Raw genomic sequence first — 19560 nt, 5'->3', positions numbered from 1 at the left:
CGTGTGCATAGGTTGGGTCGAGAAACAATAAATATACCGTTAGTTTAGGTTCTCGTCGTTGCACAGTTCATCGGCGCTTATGTGCTTGTGTTGAAAGCACTGTTCATGCAGCTCTGTGCCCCCCTCTTTTTTTCATTTTACAGCCTCCAGGGGCCTGAGGAGCACACGTGAGTAGAGCAGATTTAATTCAGTATTGATTTCGAACTAATGCAAGTAATTCCGGACCATAGAACAAAAAAAAAGGCAATGCCTGTTCTGCCAGGAGTGTCACCGGGCCGACATTCTTTTGGCCGACAAGCTTGAAAGATTCAGATCTTACGCGGCTCGACACGGCTGAAAGAGAAAGAAATAAACTTTATTTTTGCTCCTCCACAGCTGTTGAGGTGAACCGGGCCTCCCAAGAGAGTGGTGTAGGGTTTAGAACGTTGGGACAGGTATATGCCTTCGTATCTCAGAGCTATCAGCAGTGAGGGCAGGAAGGGTCTTCCATAATTCTTATCCATGCCAGATGGATTGTATGGATTGCTTTGGATGGTCGGATCTGTGCCTGGGTGTTCCACAGATTGCAGGTGCCTTCTCTGGATAGGGGTTGTATGGTAGGGTGGGGTAATCCTATCTGGAAGCTGTTAATGTGAGCCCTGAATGTGGCTCCTTGGGCAAGCCATCTGCCGGCTTAATTCTCCCTATCGCGTGTTCATGGGCTGATGTCAGGTGAAAGGTGTGAAGAATGCTTTCTCCGATTTCAGAGTTTTTTGTTTTACCTCAGAACCCCCCCCCCCCCCCCCCCCCCTTTTTTTTCAGGGAATATTATTTTCGACGAATTAAATACTGACTTTTTTTGGTGATTTAATGCAGCAGTCCTCTGTGGTCAAAAGTCAATTGAAGTTTATCTCATTGTTTCTGTTACAAACAATTTACTTATGAGTAATTAGTGTGCAAATGGTAGAATTTGAAGTTGTGCTTATAGAAGAAATTGCTATTGTCATTAAAAGAGGAACGCAAGTTAAACGAGATAGCCGGCGGAAAAAAACGCTAGTAGAAATTCGCTTCTAAAAGCTAGGTTGACATGCTGAATTGAGCGCGAGGGTGGGACATCACGTGCGTGTTATGGCAGCGACGGAACTGCAGCCCAGTTTTTGCTGTAGTCACAACATAGCTTTTCGTGACACCCATGCATGGTTTCGTGTTTTTGTCCTGCATGCAGTTGATCAAAGGTGCACTAAAGAGGAATCTGAAGACTTCTTTTTACCGTGGAACTCCATCTACATGTTCCGAGCATTCTTAGAAACTTCGAATTATTGTCCTTTGTGGCTGATTTCCCTAATTTAAATTGGATTAAACGTCCCGGTTCCCACATTTTTTTTTTGGAACTTGTCGCTTAGGGTAGGAGGAGTCAACGAACGCCTTAGAGTGCCTTTCAGGCAGTCGCGGGGTGGCTTCGTTTGTGCTTTTATTTTGTTTTTTTAGGTTTCCGTGAATAAATAGATCCAGTCAGAGACTACATAGCTGCAAATTAGGCCAACAGAAGTAAAAATACGTGTGGACTCTTTGCTTTCGCTGATCGCTACATATCACTTCGCTGATGGCAGAGCGGCAAGCCGACACGGGACTGGCTGAAAGGTTGGTTGACTCCTCCTACCGTCAGTGGTGAGTTAAAAAAAAAAGGCGGGAGCTGGGACGGTTAATGCGATCCAAATTAGGGAAATCGGCTGTACAGGTTAATAATTCGAAGCTTCTAAGAATGCTCGGAACATGTAGATCAAGTTCCCGTGGTGAAAAGATGAGTTTAGATTCCTCCTCAGTGCAGCTTTAACCTACTTTGACTAACTGCTCTAAGCAGGTGATGAGAGCGAACAAACTGTGTTTAGTAAGCAGGTGGCGAGGAGGTAGTGCTTCCTGGTCGTCAGAGGCGTGTAAACTAGCTGAGCAATACCTCAAATCGCACAACAGCGCTGCTTACCCAATAACATCATCGTCGCATCATGCCCTTGGCTTCCTGCTTACTTAATTTAAGCTTTGACTGAGTGTAACTTGCATTCGACACCCAGGCATGTATGCCTTGCATGCCAAGAATACTGACTTTTTTTGGTTAAAACAGAGTTTTGAAAACTGGATTTGGAGGAGTTTATCTTTTTTTTTTTTTTTTCCGGTTTAAATCGAACCGTCCAACCCTAGCCATACGGGAGTTCTTTTGGGTGACACTATGTCAAGCAAATTCAGTGAACAACAGGTGGTGTGTGCCAAAGAGCAACAGATGGTATTCAAGCTAAGATTTCAAGTTGTCTGCAATCTGTGCGTAGGTGTCCACTTGTCTGGAGCTCTTTAAGCGGTCCAGCTGAAATTGCCTGTTGTTAATGGTATTGGGTGTTTTTCATTTTGTTGTTTTGCGCTTTTTAATACCATGAGTGGGCTCCGAGCAGTCTGTACTTATGATTTTCCATGCTGCAGCTTAGCATGATCATGGGGAGTTGTTTGGACCCCTTTTATTTTTTCTGTAGGTGTACATTAGAAGCGGTGTTTGAATGGTATGTTATTTGGCTGCCTCTCACATGAAGACTGTATTAAAGTTGGCACCTAGAAAAGTCCCTGCTTGCAGTCACGGCAACCCTAAGCAGCCGTCAAGTTTCTGTGAAAAGTTTACATGACAGGCATTCATAAAGGGGATGCAAACACTTGACTGTTCATTTTCACTTCTCTGAAGAAATGTATGAATTTAAGAAGTTACAGGTATTGCCGCATGCTGTACAAAAATATCTTACTGTAAAAAAAAAAATCTGACTCTTTAAAGATGACATAACTTGCACAAATGTGGAACAGCATTAATGAAAAGAGAAAAAGAAGCATGTAGAAACATGCACCAAAGAAGTATGTAGAAACCATGCACCAACTGGCCCAACAAGCTACGCTTCTTCAATACGAGAAAAAGAAGATATGGTGATAGTGTTCTTGTATGAGCCACAGTTAAGATGGCCAGAATGTCCTTTAAAACATGTAAAAAAATGCATTGTCACTGTGGTGTGCCATGGAACTCTCAGAGTGCTTTCTTTTTTGAAAGGCTGTTGTGAGGGCACCAAAGAATGCTATTTTCTTTGCGAAATGTTTCATGGTTTTCTGTAGCCAATCAGATGCAGGTTTTGGCAGAATTTTCCTTTTTTTTGCAAGATGTAGCGCCCTCAGGGGTGTGCACGAAAATTCGTCTGCTATCCTGAAAACTGGTTGAAAACAATCATACTTGGGTGGTACAGGTGCGATCTGTTTCCACGAAGGCACCAACTGCACATGTGAAGTGACAATTGCATGCTTGACAGGTGTTGCCATCTGTTGTTGCACCTGTCGCCAACATGGACTATGCATGTGCACTAGAAGCTGGTGGTTTTTTTACAACTAGTGGAGCTTGGGAGAGGGCAGAGGAGGAGAAGTGTGTATGCAAGAAGCAGCCATGTGAAAATGGGGGATTTCAGCTGACAAGATTTTCCTGACTGCTGGCAGAATAGACACTGCATATGAAAGAATTCTGTGGGCATGCACATTTTCGGATATCATATCTTTTAACTTACCAAAGACACAAGAAATCTCAAATTAATTCTTGTTCTTTTTTTCAGCATCCAGGAAGAATACACGTGAGTCCTTTTGCTTGAATAATATTTGCACTGCTCAAATCATCATTCAGAAAGGAAGAACTTTATTCCAACGCAGTACTGAGCGTCAGTTTTCAGTCTTCCTTCAGGATTGTCTGTACCAATCTCCAATGTTATTAAACTGTTTTTGCTGCATATATACAGGCATATTTGGCTAATTCTGGATGGTGTGGGCACAGAAGTGTAGTAAGCAGATAGGAAGAGCTTGGGTGTATTACAGGCGCAGACAGAAATAAAGAGCCTATTTTGCTGTTCAAACTTCCTTCGGGTTTGTACTTTTAGAAATGGGTCTCAATGTGTGCACATCCATTTGTATCCGCGATGCTGTTGGGCATGTTTGTGAAGCTTGTTAGGCAACAAGTGAGTGGGCTTGAAATGCCACCACATGCTTTGTTTGCTTCTGTCTTTGGCTGTACTTTTACTGAAAGGTACATTGCTAACTATGTTGGTCCAATGTTTAGGGGAATCCCCCAAGGTGGAGTAGATTTGTAATAAGGGAGTAATTACTCATTGACATCTACCCAAGCGCAGCCATATGGCTGCAAAGGAAAGCTATACAGCTTTCTCAGAAACTGCAAAGTTAAAGAAAAATTCGTCCTGGTCTGGGGTTCAAACCCGGGACCACAGCTTCGCCGCAACAGTTGCTCTACCAATTGAGCTGGCTTGGACGGCAAGCTTATGGTAGGGCAAGAGGGGATTGATCAATAATTCGAAGTGGGAACTGTGCTGGTCCAATGTCTTTTCACCAAGGTGAAGTAGATTTGTAATAAGGGTGTAATTACTCATTGACATCCACCCGAACGCAGCCTTACGGCTTTCTCGGAAAGCTGTATAGTTTTGAGAAAGCTATACAGCTTTCTCCGTTTGAGAAACTAAAACACTTTTCCCAGCTTTTCCCCGGCCTGATGCTCGGCTTGTCTGGGGCGAAATGCTTGGAAAATTGGTCTTCGACCCCATCTTGAGTGGAGAGAGAGAGAAGAAACCTTTATTTAGCCGGATAGTTATGTAGGGCCGGGTTACATTGCCCTACTAGATGGCCAGCAGGTCAAGCGTACTGGCGACCTCATAGGTGTCCTTGAGGATCTGGTCTTGTATGTCCGGGTCTCAGCTGTGCAGCAGGGTCTCAGTTCACTGTCCCTATCTGGGGAGGGGATCTCGTTAAGAATATTAAGAGTGGATTGTGAAATTCTACCCCAGGCGAAGTTGTGTATGGCAGTCTTGGAGTCGCTTATGATATATCTGCCTGTGAATCTAATGGTTAAGGCAATGGCTGAGGAGGCAGCCATTGCAGATGTACGTATACAGATGGAGTCTGACAGGACTGTGGCATGTGTACCCATAATTCCTGCCTCTGCAAATACTTTGTTGAGAGCTGGATACTCAGCTGCGTCAATATAGATTGCACCTGGTTGCTGCTTAAATCTGATGTAGAGCCAGAGCCTTGGCCCTCCTGCTACCCTTGTGCTGTACAGAATGCATGTTTTTGGGAAGAGGTTTAATGATGAGGTGTTTCCTGATTGGTGTTGGTAGGTATTTTAGTTCATGTTTCTGGCTCTGCATTTTTGTCTAGTGTGGTGAGGATACTTCAGCCTGTTTTATCATTTGTGAACCACGCCATCTGTGGGGTGATGTGGGTTGCGTAGAGTTCCTTGAGTGTGTTGTCAATGCCGAGTTGAAGTTTTTGTGTAGATGTGCAGTGAGGAAGGCCTAATGCTGCTTTGAATGCTTGTCTGATGAGGCACTCCATCTTGGTCTTCTCTGCAGCATAGAACTGTAGGTAGGGCACTGAGTTGGTGAAGCGGCTAAGAGCAAAGGCCTGCACTAATCTGCACAGGTCCTTCTCTGTCATGCCCCTTTCCTATTTGCAATTCGTTTAATTAGACGGATTCTCTGATGGGTAGTGGTAGAAAGCCTGTTGATGGTTCCTGTGTTCTTGCGATTTTTCTGGATGAAGAAGCCCAATGCCGTAAGTGTCCGGACTTAAGGTATTGGTTGTCCGTTATCACTGACTATGGGTATGGGACCTTGGTGTGCCCACCTACCTTTGACCTTACCTCGAATGGTGAGGAGTTCAGATTTAGGCTGAGAGCAAGTGAGTCCTGCTAGTGTGACGTCACTTTCTGCCTGATGAACTGCGAATTGGAGAATTTTGCTCGATTTTGCCCTCTTTGCCTTTATTGATCCAGGGGTGATATTAGTATAGAAGGTGTGGTGCAAATTTGGAATTTCAGCCAAACACTTTGTGACATGTTGCTGTTTGGCCAAAGTAGGTCTTGTGCCATTAAAAGTCACCGTCATCAATTTCAGTTTGCCCACAGTGTCCCATTAATGAACAGTGTTCGTTTCTTCTCATATGTGCTGTATACACTTCCTTTTGCTGATTGGGCGCACCAACAGCAGTGCTGCATGTAAAGTGCTGTACTGCTGTTGGATGTTGCATTAGTAATGAATGTGGGGTAATCAGAGTGAAGTCAGAGTTCACAGTGAGGATCAGTTGTTCATCCTGGTATATGCTACAACAAACTTTCCTACAGAGCTGTTCACTTCGCTAAACACTGTGAATGCTGTTGACTCCGCTTGGCAAAGTTTGCCGACCATGGGTGTTGTAGATATTTTATAGGACGTGCTTGCAAAATCTCTGCATAATTTGCGCACCACCTCTTTGAAGCCTTAATTTCAAGAAAAAAAAGTGCACAGAATACGCGAGTACATACGGAGTGCCGTTTAGAAGATTCAAAATAAAAGGATCAGACGAAAACTTGTTTCACTTGCCCATTTCACTAGGCCAGTGCCAATATTGAGCGCTACCTTGTACACATGCAGCTGAAGCTTGCATGCAATTGATGTTTCTTCAGGGAGCAGAATTTACCGACCCGCTGGAGTGATGAGGCTTACTGGCTGCACTTATGGTAACTGCCTGATGTCTAAAAGAATCTAACCAATAGCCATCTCTGGACTGGGTGCAAACATGAAAAAGTCACCAGAAAGGGCTCGCCAACCTTTGCGCGCGATTGTGGGTTCTCTGCTCCACGTAAAAGTATTATTTGGCTCAGGTGTTCATGACAACACAATGTAGTGATTGAGCGAGTTGATGTGTTCTCCTCAGAAGGTGTGTTTCAGAGCTCCTTTAAAATATTGATTTCGACAATCTCTGGGCATTCAGGCATCACAAGGTCATTTACTTTGCATACTAAGAATGAAGACCTCACGCTTGATTAACGTCACAGAACCCCTTTAATTGTGGCAGGCCATGCATTGTTGCTAAAATGTCTTTTTGATTTAGGACTGTACTTGTTCTTTTGCTCTTAAAAATTTGATTTCAGGTGAAGCAATTTTGACCGTGTGCAATACTTGGAATGAACGTACCTGATTGTTTATTCATGCATGCGCAAAGAAGGGTTCCTTCAGTGCATACTGCTATCGTCATTAAAGGGGCACAGAAGACAACCCCATCCAGTTTTTGTTCTTTGTAAAATTAGTTTCTGTTGAGGTTTGTCTGGAAGCAAAAGATCATTTATTGCCAAGAAAATTGAATTAAAGTTTTTGCTTCCACTCGTTGCAAACTTGTGGCATCTACACTGAATATGACTCCGTGATCACCGTATTGAAGAGAATAGTGGTGTAGCCTAGCCGATGGGATCCGTGCCCAAAAAAACTGTTGACGCACGCAGTTTACTTGTGAAAGGACTGGCAATGGTGACACCTGTACTTGATTTTGTGGCCTTTTCCAACTTACAAAAGCTCCATTTTCAATGCAAGTAGCGTCTCTGTTAGAAGGCAGTAATCTATTGAAGCAGGCCTACTTCAATTTTTCCTCACTGTCTGTTTAATGTCTACTTCTTTTTTTTTCTTTTCCAGCATCTCGAAGTACACGAGGAACTCGTAAGTCAATCTTTGCCTCCTCCCCTCTTTTTTGCTGCACTAGGTAACTGCATTTCATGGAGCCTTTATCAAGGTGGCTCAGTGGCTACAGTGTTCTGAGGCTGAACATGAGATAGTTTTAATTTCCTGTTACAGGAGCTGCATTTTGATGAAAAAGATGTAAAAACTCCCATGTACTGCTCTTCAGAGATCCTCACTTGGTCAAAATTGGTCAAGTGAGCATGCCCAGGTCTAAGTTTTGTTTTGTGAAAGTCCTTTAATTTAAAAAAAATATACTACATATAAATTTAAGGTGACAACTGTTGGGCCAATGCGTCCTATGCATGTTGGACTTTCATGACTTTTTTTCTTGTGAACTGCTGGAGGCAGAGCAGTGCCATATGTACCATAGTTTTGTGGTCTATTTTCTGTAGCTTGCCTTCATTTGTTATATTTTTTTGTCAGTGCCACTTAAGGCTGTTTTTCTGCATTTGTAAAATGAAGTGTAGACATTCTTTGAAATTAAAATACAGTAATTTCTTCGTGATGTACTACCAGCTAGGAAAGTACGTACCTTTATTGGTGGAGCACTGTTTGTATTTCCACTCCTACAACAAATGTGCCATTCTGCACCAAAGGAGATTTGTTGTGCCGTTTTGATGAAAAGGACTAAAGCTGTGCCAGAGTGCATCAAAATAAAGTGCCTGGGGTAATGATTCCAGAATATCAGTTGGGGCAATTTCAGCGTCTGGAGAACGCGCTGTGAAACGTGAGGCAGTTGTAGTGACCTGAGTGCTAATTTATTTGTCCTGGCACATAAAAAAAAATCATTTTTTTATTATTATTATTAGCTGGAAGTGCAGCATGCTTCTCTAGAAATGCGCAGAAGGACCTGCAATGGGTCCATCTGCTGCAGCAGCTGTCAGGAGAAGGGCAGCAGTGGCGAGGAGGGAACATGCAGGGAGTTGAAGCTGCGGCATGTGTACAGTCTTGGTTTTATTGCAACGGCTGTCTTAATCATGCGCAATTCTAATGTAGCAGTCTGGAAACTGCTCTTTTTAAAAGCCATAGCAGATCAGGAAAACAAGTACAACTAACAAAAACTCTCTTAGAGATAGCCTGCACAACTGCACCTTGCACAGTGCTGCCCACATGGTCTCTCTCATGGCATAGTTTCGTTTTTGAGCTTTCGCTTGTGTGTGCCTGTCTTTCTGCGTTGTTAGGACTTCATCAACAACTGAAATGAAATTCACACCGCCTGCAAGCGCTGGATGTGTTGGTGTGGTCAGAGCATGCTGGAAGTCTCTGAGTATTGCGGCGGTGGAGCGCTGGCACGTATTTGCAGGGTTTTGCTATGGCTGCCATGCTATTGCTGTGCTGTGTATGCATGCTAAATGTGCCTTGAGGCACCTGCGGCCTCTGTAGTGCTCACTGCGGTTGGTATATGTGTAGGTGGGCCAAGCTGTGGCAAAATTCAAAAAGGTTGCTGGCACTAATTGCACAGGCAGGTGCATGATGGCGTTCATGATGTATCATGCAGACACGCTCTCACTGTTGTGATATAACAGCAGAGTTTTTAGTGCACGGGATTTTGTGGAAGCTGCAGTGGGCCAGCCCACAGCAAGGTAGCAGCCAGGAAAATGCAGTACTGGGGAATGTAACGTCAGGTACTATGGTAAAAATAACTGGGTTAAAAGTATGTGCTGCTCTCTGTTGGTGCAGCCTTTGCTCTCTCTGATACGTGGGAATGCTGACTGAGAACTTGGTTTTAATGAGAACAGATGTACTACAGATAATCAAGCAAGCCTCGAAATTACTTGTCAGCATCATTTGCCTGGTAAAAATGTAGAAAGGCACCTTGAAAATAATATTTCCAAGGTACTGCAGGCAAGGGATTCCCTGGAGGTTTGACGTTAGCCAGGGTTCAGTTTCTAGACAGTATAAATTCTTCTCCACAGTTTCTCTACAGTATAAGATTTCAGAATTAGCTGCTTGATGGGTAAGCCATGTGCCTAGCAATGGAATACAAATGCTCCAATCTGCTCCAAAATGCCCATAAACCTAATTTTTCAGTGCTAAAATTGGTAGAAATGACAGGCAGATGGTAGCACCACTGTGTCTGAAATAACATGAAATACATTCTGAAAGGTAACGTTAATTGTTATTTGGATTGAAAGGGAAAAAATTTTAATGTTACTTTTCATGACACTCGGAAACGCAGCGATGCCTGACAGTGTAGTCATTGCCATAGTCATTTTTACGTTCGCCGCTGCGATGGCTCGGTGGTTACGGTGCTCGGCTGCTGGCCCGAAAGACGTGGGTTCGATCCCGGCCGTGGCGGCTCAGTTTCGATGGAGGCGGAATTCTAGAGGCCCGTGTACTGTGTGATGTCAGTGCACGTTAAAGAACCCTAGGTGGTCGAAATTTTGTTCATCTGTGTTTGTGTCATCTGTGTGATATGCTGTCCCACCCAAAATACACCTTTACCAGCCAGCCCAATTTTCCATCCTGCTGCAAAACATAAGGTACCATTGACACTTCCAAATTTTTCCTACTTCAGGCCTACTGCATGCTCTACAGGCTTATTACATGCTTCGTGGAAAATTTCATGGCGATGTTTTCTTGTGGTTTTTATTTTCTGGGAGAAGTGGTAATCTAGTAACAGGTAGAGTTTCTTTGTTCTCTAACATTATTGGGCATAGCATTATTGCTTTGCTGATTGTCATTTCATGACAGAGCATTTTTTGTTCATTATAGTGAATGAGAATACATAGTAGTATATCTATTTCATGAATACTTTCAGCATCTCGCAGACAAAGGGATGGCACTGGTACTGACGGTGGAGCAGCTGGCACTTCTGCCGTTCCGTCATCTTCCGTTGATGGCGTCAATGAGGTGCCTCCTTCCAGCCCATACCAAAGAAACCTACCAGGTAGTGTGCAGCAAGTTCTTTAGAAACATGGTAGTCAATATAAGCTGTCAATAGCAAAAAAAAAAAAAAAAAGATAATCTCTCTAGCAGCCTGAAATGCCGCTTAAAAGCATCATCAGGCATGTTGACGGGATCCTTGTGTATGTTCAACCACCGATAATGATCGCTTAACAGCGCGCGTCAGTGGCCTTCCCTTCTCCTTCGCGGCCCGCCGCGGTGGTTCAGTAGTTACGGCGCTCGGCTGCTGGCCCGAAAGACGCGGGTTCGATCCTGGCCGCGGCGGCTGAATTTCGATGGAGGCGAAATTCTAGAGGCCTGTGTACTGTGCGATGTCAGTGCACGTTAAAGAACCCCAGGAGGTCGAAATTTCCGGAGCCCTTCACTACGGTGTCCCTCATAGCCTGAGTCGCTTTGGGACATTAAACCCCAATAAACCAAAACCAATAGACCTTCTCCTTCGCTTAGCAACAGTGGTGGGGCTGGGGAGGAAGGAAAAAAAAAAATTAAAGGGGTGAGGCCAGCATAATCAGTGGTGGTCCACGCCAGTTTCTCCCCCCCCCCCCCTCACTTACTATGTGCCAGCGAGATAGACAAGTCTCCTCCAGTTTAGTGACGGTGAAGTGACATCATGTCCACCCTGTGCCTCATCACTTCTCCACTGCAAGTGCAAGCATGTGGGTCTTTGTGTCCATGCATTTTCCATCAGAAAAGCAAGGGTGGTGCGCTGTTGGCACTGTTCAACCCTGCTACTGAGCTTCGGGAATTGATAAATGCATATGCTGCTTGTAACTCAGCACCATGTGTGACGGCGGGCATTTTCATCTCGGTGGAAGAAGAGGTACGGGTCTGCTCTAGGCTGATCGCAGACAAAAGCGGAGGCCATTAAAGAGAAAAGGGAAGGCACCGACGGCCAAGCGAGCATTAATGAGCAAACGGCTAATGAACCGGCTAAGTGGTTAAGGTGCTCGGCTACTGAGCCGGAGTTTCCTGGATCGAACCTGGCTGTGGTGGCTGTGTTTCGATGAAGGCGAAATGCAAAAATGTGCCCATGTGCTGTGCGATGTCAGTGCACGTTAAAGATCCTCGTGGTCGAAATTATACTGGAGCCTTTCATTACGGCACCTCTTTTTTCTTTTCTTCTCTCACTCCCTCCTTTATCTCTTTTCTTACGGCGCGTTTCATGTGTCCATGTGTCCTCCTTTATCTCTTTTCTTACGGCGCGTTTCATGTGTCCATCGAGATGTGCAACAGATACCGCACCATTTCTTTCCCTCAAAAACCAATTTTCAACCAGCAGTTATAATCATCTGTGCAGCTGTAGTGGTATTTGGCACCCAGCAAGGTTACCTTGCATCACTTTTAGAGCTCATGGTGGAACTTGCTGCAATCCTCTGCAAATCCTCTGCGATCCTCTGCTGCACTCTAGAAAAAAAAAATTTTGACGAAGGGTCTTTTGAGGGATGAGGAATAAAGGTTTGTTTCTCTCAGTGTGCATGCTCTGCTTTATTTAGGGCAGTAGGATGTGTGATGCTTTTAACGAAGTGACCTATATTGCAGTGACCTATATTGACCTACATGTGCTTCATTATAGAGGCGTTTTACTGCACAGGCTCCCGGTTGCTGGGCTAGCTGTCTGCCGCATTCTGCAGCTTGATTCTTTGGTTTCATGTCTGCCAGTGCTTAGCTGAGCATATGGTGCCTGCTTTGGTGTGGGCTATACACTACACTGTTTCACAGTTTTGATGTACATTCTTAAATCACAGGATAAGCTTGCCAATTAAATCTTGCTTTCGCCAGTCTTTACAGAGTTGGATTTGAGCTCACCCCTGCACTATGGAACTCCAAGCTCTGCAACTGGGACTCCTAGATCTAATGCGTGAGTGTATGCGGGCATGCATGCTTGAGAACTTGTGTATAAAAGTTAGTGAAGTAAGGTTGCGCAGTTTTTCGAAGACTGCTTGTAGCAAAACCCATGGCTTAAAAGCATGCTAGAGGGGAGTACTGAATCAAACTAGACTTGGTGCTTATATTGCATCTTGCAAATGGTTTCGCAAAGGGGTGGAAGCTAAGAGCGCGAGGTTATGGCTTCCACAGTTGTGCTGGTCTCGTGCGCTTGTGAGCCAACTGCACAGGTCTGGAAATCATTGCCTCGTGCTCGTAGCTTCCACTCCACTGTGAAATCACTTGTGAGATGTAATATAGTGTCCCAAGATAGCAGATACTTTTTCTTATTTTTTCCTTACACCTGAGCCTGTATAGATAGGCCAGAAAGTTTCATGAAAATGGAATGCATACAGCAGCAGCCCACATATGCTGGGCACTGCTCCCAGGCAGAATTATTCTTTGCCGGCCATGATTAGTTTATCACTTTCTCATAGGGATGTGGTAATATTGAAATTTTCAAATACGAATGTGAAGAAAATATGCCTTACGATTTACGATTGAAACCGATTTATGATAGAAAAGTTCGGATTGTGGTGCGTTTTGACCTCGCTTTGAAATGCACCACAATTTTCTTCCGCGCTCACCGTCTCCGTGAAGCCGTATGCCTCCCACGCTCTTTGCTCTTCTTCCCATTGTTGGGACGATAGACTGCAGGATAAATGAGTTCCGCAAACTGTGTCCAGTGTTCACGTTTGTGCGGCATCTAAGAACGGTATGAAATTGAAACCACACAGGCACAATGTCTTGACTCGTGGGAACTTCAGCCCAGAAATTTAGGAGGCTCCCTTTAGGCTTTAATTTCGTTTTGTTTGACCAAGTTTTCTATCTTCGTTGCAGTTTGAATTAATGAGGTTGCATTGTGTACGCATTATATGGCGGCTTGGTATGATGGCGAGTGCAAGAAAATACAGCAGTTGGTTGTGATGCGTCCGAAATTTCAAGTGCTCTTATACATTGGTTCTATGGGCCATGTCGCGGTGCCGTGCAAAAGTCCGAATAATCAAGCTTGTCTGAAAAATTGGGAATCCGAATTTTCGGTTGTCGATTGTAGTACATGCTGCTCTGTGCTTGTAAAGTGTGACTGCAACTCCATGTTGAATCCTTCTTTGCTGCCTGGCAACAAACACACAGCTTTGTGCTGTGCCAAACTGAGACCCCTGTGTCTTTGCATTCCACATTCCTTGGGGAGCTGTTGTGCAAGTGGAGACCAAAGAAGGGGGGCACGCGACAGCTGGCAAAAACCTGCAAAACTGTAGTGCTGCGTCATCTGACGTATTTCTGGTGTCGGGACCTTTGCATATGTGTGTCCTTTCATGTTCACAGCCGTATCTTTTTTCTCGGTTCCGACGAACAAACTTCCGAGATGCATTGCTAGGCACAACAGGTCGCTGTTCTTCAACCACCACGGCGCTTTTGTAGTTCGGCGGCACACGATGGGCAATGGAGAGTATGCCGTTTGCTGTATTCTTTGTGGGGATTGTGCAGTTAACATCTTATTTATATCAACAACGAACCCGCTCAGCATGCATTATTGCCTTATGCCTATTGCTTTATGCCTATTGCTTTATGCCTATTGCTTTATGCCTATTGCTTTATACCTATTGCCTTATGCTTTAAAAGGGGGGGAGGGAGTTATAAGGGAGTAGGGAGTGTTTGTGAGTGTGATTTCCTTGACAAATTCTGTCGACCTCGTGGTTGAGAATTCTCCAGACATGCTGACGCTCCTGTGAGGTGGGGTGGCCTATGCTGTTAAACTGGGATAAGATCTATGAATAGCTGATGCTGTAAAACAAAGCAAGGTCTCGCAACAATATGTTATCTGCCTAATCACGGCTAAGTGAGCAGCGCAGACTTCATCACCCATCGGGCGTTGCCAAAGTGCGCGAGCAACATGGTGGTTAAAAGCCAGTGCCCGTTGTGCCTAGCGTCCTCATCTCCAGCTTGCTTGCGGGAAGCCAGAAAAAGACTGGCAGTGAGCATGGAAGGATGTGATACGCTCACCATGGTCTCGAAACCAGAAGTGCTAGGTCAGATGGCGCGGCGATGCATTTTTCAAGTTTTTGCTGGCTGCCGCATGCCTCACCTCATTTCATCGCCAGTTGCACGTGGAAACCACATTAATGTGAGCTTTTGCACTCTGGGGCTCAGATTGCTTAAGTGTCAGTCAGCTTTATCTTGTTAGGATTTAATAGTTGGGTGAAGCAACAGGGTCCATGGTGCTGGGGCTTTCTTGCTTTTGTTTTTGGCACAATATTGTAAAACCTAGTGTTGCTGGTACTCAGTATCCATGCTTAATTGTGGGCTCAGTATGGTGAGGAGCACTGGGATGTGGCATGATTGGATGCTGGGTCCTGGCTGGGGTTGAAAAGATAAAAAGAATTTCATAACTAGAAAATGAGGGGAGAGAGTCATGATTTCAATGCCTGTAGGGATCTTTCAAGGTAGAAATCAGCGCCCAGAGCTGCCTATACCCCGTTTAAGTCTTCTGAATGAGTAATCCTGAATATTTATTGCGCTGAGTTGGACAAAACTGGAATTTATTATGCAGATATAACTGAGAGTATTCTTGGTTTTTGTTACTCTTTACAGGCAAGTTTTCTTGCTCTAACTTTTTTTTACTTTCTTGCTCATTGTATATTTGCACTTCATTTTGAGTGTAGTTTGGTTGGTTGATCATTGATTTTACATTGTATTAAGCAATCACTGAGGAAGAGCTCATTGGGAAGTGTGCGTGTGTGCGTGCGTGCGTGCGTGTGTGAGAGCGAGAGAGGGGTGAAAAGTGTCATTACTGGAAACAGGAAAGAAAATTAGTCCAAAGTTACTCTTTTGGAAAGCTTCGAGTTATAATTATGAAATAAAATTCACTCTCTTATTTCTGCAAATTATAATGGAGTTCAAAAATAATTTGTTTCAAGTAAACTGAGATAATTGAGATGTGTCAAACATTTTCTTAAGGTCATCAGGTTTCATTTTCTGTCTAGGTTGATTTCGTTACAATGTGCTGGAGCAGTTCACAATGCATGTAGGTTTATGTAATAGGCTAGTAGTTCCTGCACTTTGCATTGTTTGTCTCCGTATCTACACCGGATTAACTTTTGCCAGAGGCCAGTAGTGTGGGTTTTCTTGTCTTTAAGCAAAGTATTCAATGCAAGTTTGCAGGCCAATGTATTAACCAAAATGTTTTTGCAGTTTCTGTCTATTGGCATTTGCTTTTTCATTTTTTTTTAACTTTTTAAGTATGCCTCAAGAGCATTTATCAGTAATTCACATTCTGGAAGCTTAAAATCGGTACAATAAAAGTTATTTACATGTAATATTTAAGCTAGTGCTAAAGTTACAAAATTCATGTTTGATGTGCCCTCAGGAGAGGAACACCAATCAGGCACAGGACTGATATTCGAAATGACCGACGCATGCGGCAGGTTGCAATTGGTGCCAGTGATGGAGTAAGTAATCTGTTTTTCCTAATTGCTTGTTCCATTTTTAAAATACACTAACAAATATAACATATTAAATGAGTACAGTAGAACCCCGCTATAGTAAACTCAGATACAGTGAAATGAAACTGCGGTCCCATTTTGCCTTCTATAGAAGACTACTTTTTTTTTTTTCATTTATATTATATATTATTTTAAAAAAACTGCTATACTAAAGAGCGTCTGGCCGTGGCGATGTACTGCCCGCGGAATGATCACAACGCGGCACGCGCGAGGCCAACATTCGAAGGCAAATGTATACCAACAATAATAAAAACAGTGAAAGTGTGTTCTTTGAGATAGCTTCACCACAACGCTCGGGAGTTGGGAGGAGAAGCCAACTTCTGGAAGTCCTTGGGGCTGTGAGGCAAAGCCCGTGGCGCGCACGAAAAAAAAAAAGTAAAGCTAACTATGTACTCAGAAAGAAAGCAGTGCGGGTCATTGAGAAATGAAAGACAGTAAAGGTGCAGTGAAGAGTAGGGAAGGGAAGAAAACAGTGAACGTTAGCAGCGCGAAGCACAGGGAAGTGGCGGCAAGAAACTGAGGTGCGGCGGTGCTGCGTGAGCGGTACCGCCACTTCTTAACTGTGCTGTATACATTTCTTAACAATTTCCTCTTGAACGACGCTGAGGCTGCGAAAAATATCGCCGTGTTCACACAAAACTTTGGTTTTCATATTAAGTCAAACATACGTTATATTTGTAGCCACATTGTATGTGTGCAAATGCGATACTTCCACAAAATGTAAATAAAGTCGAAAATGTGATAACATGTGATGAGACAACTGAAAATAATTAATTATGACATAAAGGGACAATAAGAACAGGATGGAAGGTATTTTTGAGTGTTTCTTTTGTAAACCAGCACTGTGTTCAGTAAGTAGCCAATTAATTACCAAACAGCAATCGCAGAGCCATGCCATCAGCAACTGATATAGTAAAGATTTTTGCTGGTCCGAGTCACTTTACTGTAGAGGGGTTCTACTGTCTATCAGAGGTGCTTGTATCAGCCGCCAAACATGTTGAACAGATAGGTGTGTGTATATATGTGTGTGTGTGGCAAACTATTGCCTTTGTGATGTTTGTTTTAAACACGCTGAATAATATTTCTAGGAAAATGTTGGCGATTATGTACCTGGAGGGTTATGGTACGAGATGAACTTGATTTTAATGCCTTAATTTTTCAGAAATAAACTGACTGTTTTGAAACTTTTCTCATAGATAAATCTCTAAAATAAAACCTTATGACTTTCTTTATCTTGTTGCATAGAAGAATGTACCGTATAAACGCATGTATGGGCCACACCCTAGTGTTCCAAAAGGAAATATTTGAAAAAAAAAAAAAAAAATCCGTGTAAGGGTCGTACTTAAAACTTTCCATGCCCACGCAGGAATCATTTTCGAAATGTATAAGTCGTGGCCTCCGCGATCAGCTTCGGCTGCGAGGAACGGTCCGCTTGATCGCAGAGGCCACGCATGTGCCCAGCAAGTCTGGAGAGGAGCGCGCGCACCGCCGCCGCTCCTCGAGCTCGGCTGTGCACGCACATGGGAGCTTCCAGGTGCCACCCATGGATGGCGCCCGAGGCCGCGGGTCATCATCATCGTCAACTTTTTCCTCCGCTGCGAGCTCCCGCTATCCATATCAGCATCAGTATCATCAGCTGCAGCTTTTTGTGGCTGTCAAAGGCATGGGAGTTGTGGTAGCATTGTAGTTCACTGTAGTTCTGGCTTCCTTGTGCTGCCGCCGAGCGTTGAAATTTTAGCACGATTCGCAAGCACCTTAAAGTTACAGGGCTAGGAATTTCCTCTCGAACGTGCATGCGGCAGGCAGTAAATTCGATGTGGATGAGAAGTGCATTCGACGATGATGCATCCGGAAGGATGCATTGAGGAACACAAGCTGTGAAAGGGCGCGCTTTCGAGGCAAGGCAAGGTGTGCAAGTTTCCTGAACTGGAAGACCAGCTGCTCTGCTACGCGGTGGAAGTGGGAAACAGCGGCTACGCATTGACAACGGACATGTTGTGTGACTTCTTGTGGGATGAGCATGCACCAGAGCACAGCATGAGCTCTGAGTCTGAAGACTCCGCTAGTGACGATTGAACTTAGAATAAACGCCACTCATTCCCTGATCACTGTGTTTTTAATTTAAAAAAAAAAAAAATTTCGCACATCCCGTGCATGGGCTGTAGCCCGAAAATTTGCCCTCGAATCTGGAAAAAAAAAAAAGTGTGGCCCTTGTATGCGTTTATACAGTATATTGAATATTTAGCAGATTTATATAAAAGTTGTTCACTTATTTTGTAATACGTTGCACTGTCTTTTATTTGTCCTGTGCTCGAAATGAATGGCCGAACACCAGCTTGTCTTGCCTGAAAAGTTAATATGGCAGTCTCTAGATTTAAGCGATAATTAGTTGCATTTAGCTTGCTTCTGTTTAGTGCTATGCATTTAAGACCGCATGCAACAGAAACATCTATTTTTGGCAATGTTTGCATGAGCAGAATACTTATGTTCTGTACCTTTGACCTTGTTTTAAGATGGTACGTAGCATAAAGACCCGTGTATAATAAGTTTTTTTTCTATATTTTAGCATGTCAAATTACCACTTGAATTATATGTGGATCTGCCCAAATCTGTAGCTCTGGTTTCGTAACTATTCAGCACTATCATCATAATGGTTCCAATGAGAGAGGACGCTATCTATAAGTGTCATTGGTTGGCTGTTTTGATTTCGATGCCATTTCACTATGCTGACCTCTGAACAGGACGTTCATGCCTGAAACGATGTTGGGGCCACGAAAGCACTCTGAAAAATAATTGTAGCTGCGGAAAGCATTGGCACTGTACCAAGCGCCGTTACCTCGACTTAATGAGGTAGGGAGGGGAGAGAGAGCCTGCAGTTACTGCAGCGAGGCGTCTAAAATGGGCCTCTCCAGCCATACTGTGCAGTTGGATTGTGGATGCATGGGCCAGCATTCACAGCAAGCTCGTTGGTCGCGCTTTCTGGAAATGCGGGATATCGAACATGCTTGACGGGCACGAATGATTTCGATGTAAAAATATCTGACAAGGACTCTTGATGACAGTACACCTGACGACAGTGCAGTGCAAATAAATGTTTTTGTTGAGCTTCCCTCACTCGCATTATATGTCAGTAGAAACTTTTTTTTTTTTTTGCTATCCCTCAATGACCTAATATTTATATGCGGGCCCATATTATATGTGGTTTTATACGGTACTTTGGTTTTTGTTGAGTTGATCAAAAAAAAACAAAGTGCAATGATTTCCTTTCATCTGCCTGTGCTGTCTCCTTTCTGTTGACCCGAAGGGCAAATCCTAAACACTGCTGTCATAGTTTTTAAGCAATTTGATTTGTAATGGTCGATTGAGTTGGGCATTGTTGCTATTTGTCAGTTTTTTAACCACACTCATTTGTTTTTCAGGATACAGGAGAGCAGACTGGTGCTGTAGCCACAAGCGATTCTGGAACTGGCCCTCAGCTTGTCATATGGGGCACTGATGTGGTGGTGAGCCACTGCAAAGAGAAGTTTAAGCAGTTCTTGCGTACCTTTGCAGAAGCAAATCTTGCCACTGATGAGCTCATGGACGGTGTTGACCCTGTGCAACCACTGTACTTGCAGAAGCTTGAAGAGGTAGGATCCGTTTTATGGATTTTGGAGAAGCTTTTAGTCGTAAAATTTGTTTGGCAT

General features: G+C 43.9%; 1 protein-coding gene across 2 annotated transcripts in view; it reads left to right on the top strand.

The window, feature by feature from the left end:
• The window catches only part of dpa (disc proliferation abnormal), a 45038-nt gene that overhangs the window by 1003 nt on the left and 24475 nt on the right, over positions 1-19560 (top strand). For both annotated transcript variants that reach the window (XM_089580126.1, XM_089580127.1), the window contains exons 3-9: positions 144-167; positions 3603-3620; positions 7497-7520; positions 10303-10431; positions 12228-12306; positions 15739-15820; positions 19294-19503. In XM_089580126.1, the coding sequence (XP_089436252.1) occupies positions 144-167; positions 3603-3620; positions 7497-7520; positions 10303-10431; positions 12228-12306; positions 15739-15820; positions 19294-19503 (566 nt within the window). The remainder of the gene's footprint in view (positions 1-143; positions 168-3602; positions 3621-7496; positions 7521-10302; positions 10432-12227; positions 12307-15738; positions 15821-19293; positions 19504-19560) is intronic.

The sequence above is a fragment of the Amblyomma mixtum genome, chromosome 3 (genome assembly GCF_055824585.1).
Source record: "Amblyomma mixtum isolate Tamu chromosome 3, ASM5582458v1, whole genome shotgun sequence".
Lineage (NCBI taxonomy): Eukaryota > Metazoa > Arthropoda > Arachnida > Ixodida > Ixodidae > Amblyomma > Amblyomma mixtum.
Note: the sequence above shows the minus strand (reverse complement) of the source record. Positions and strands in the feature narration are given on the sequence as shown.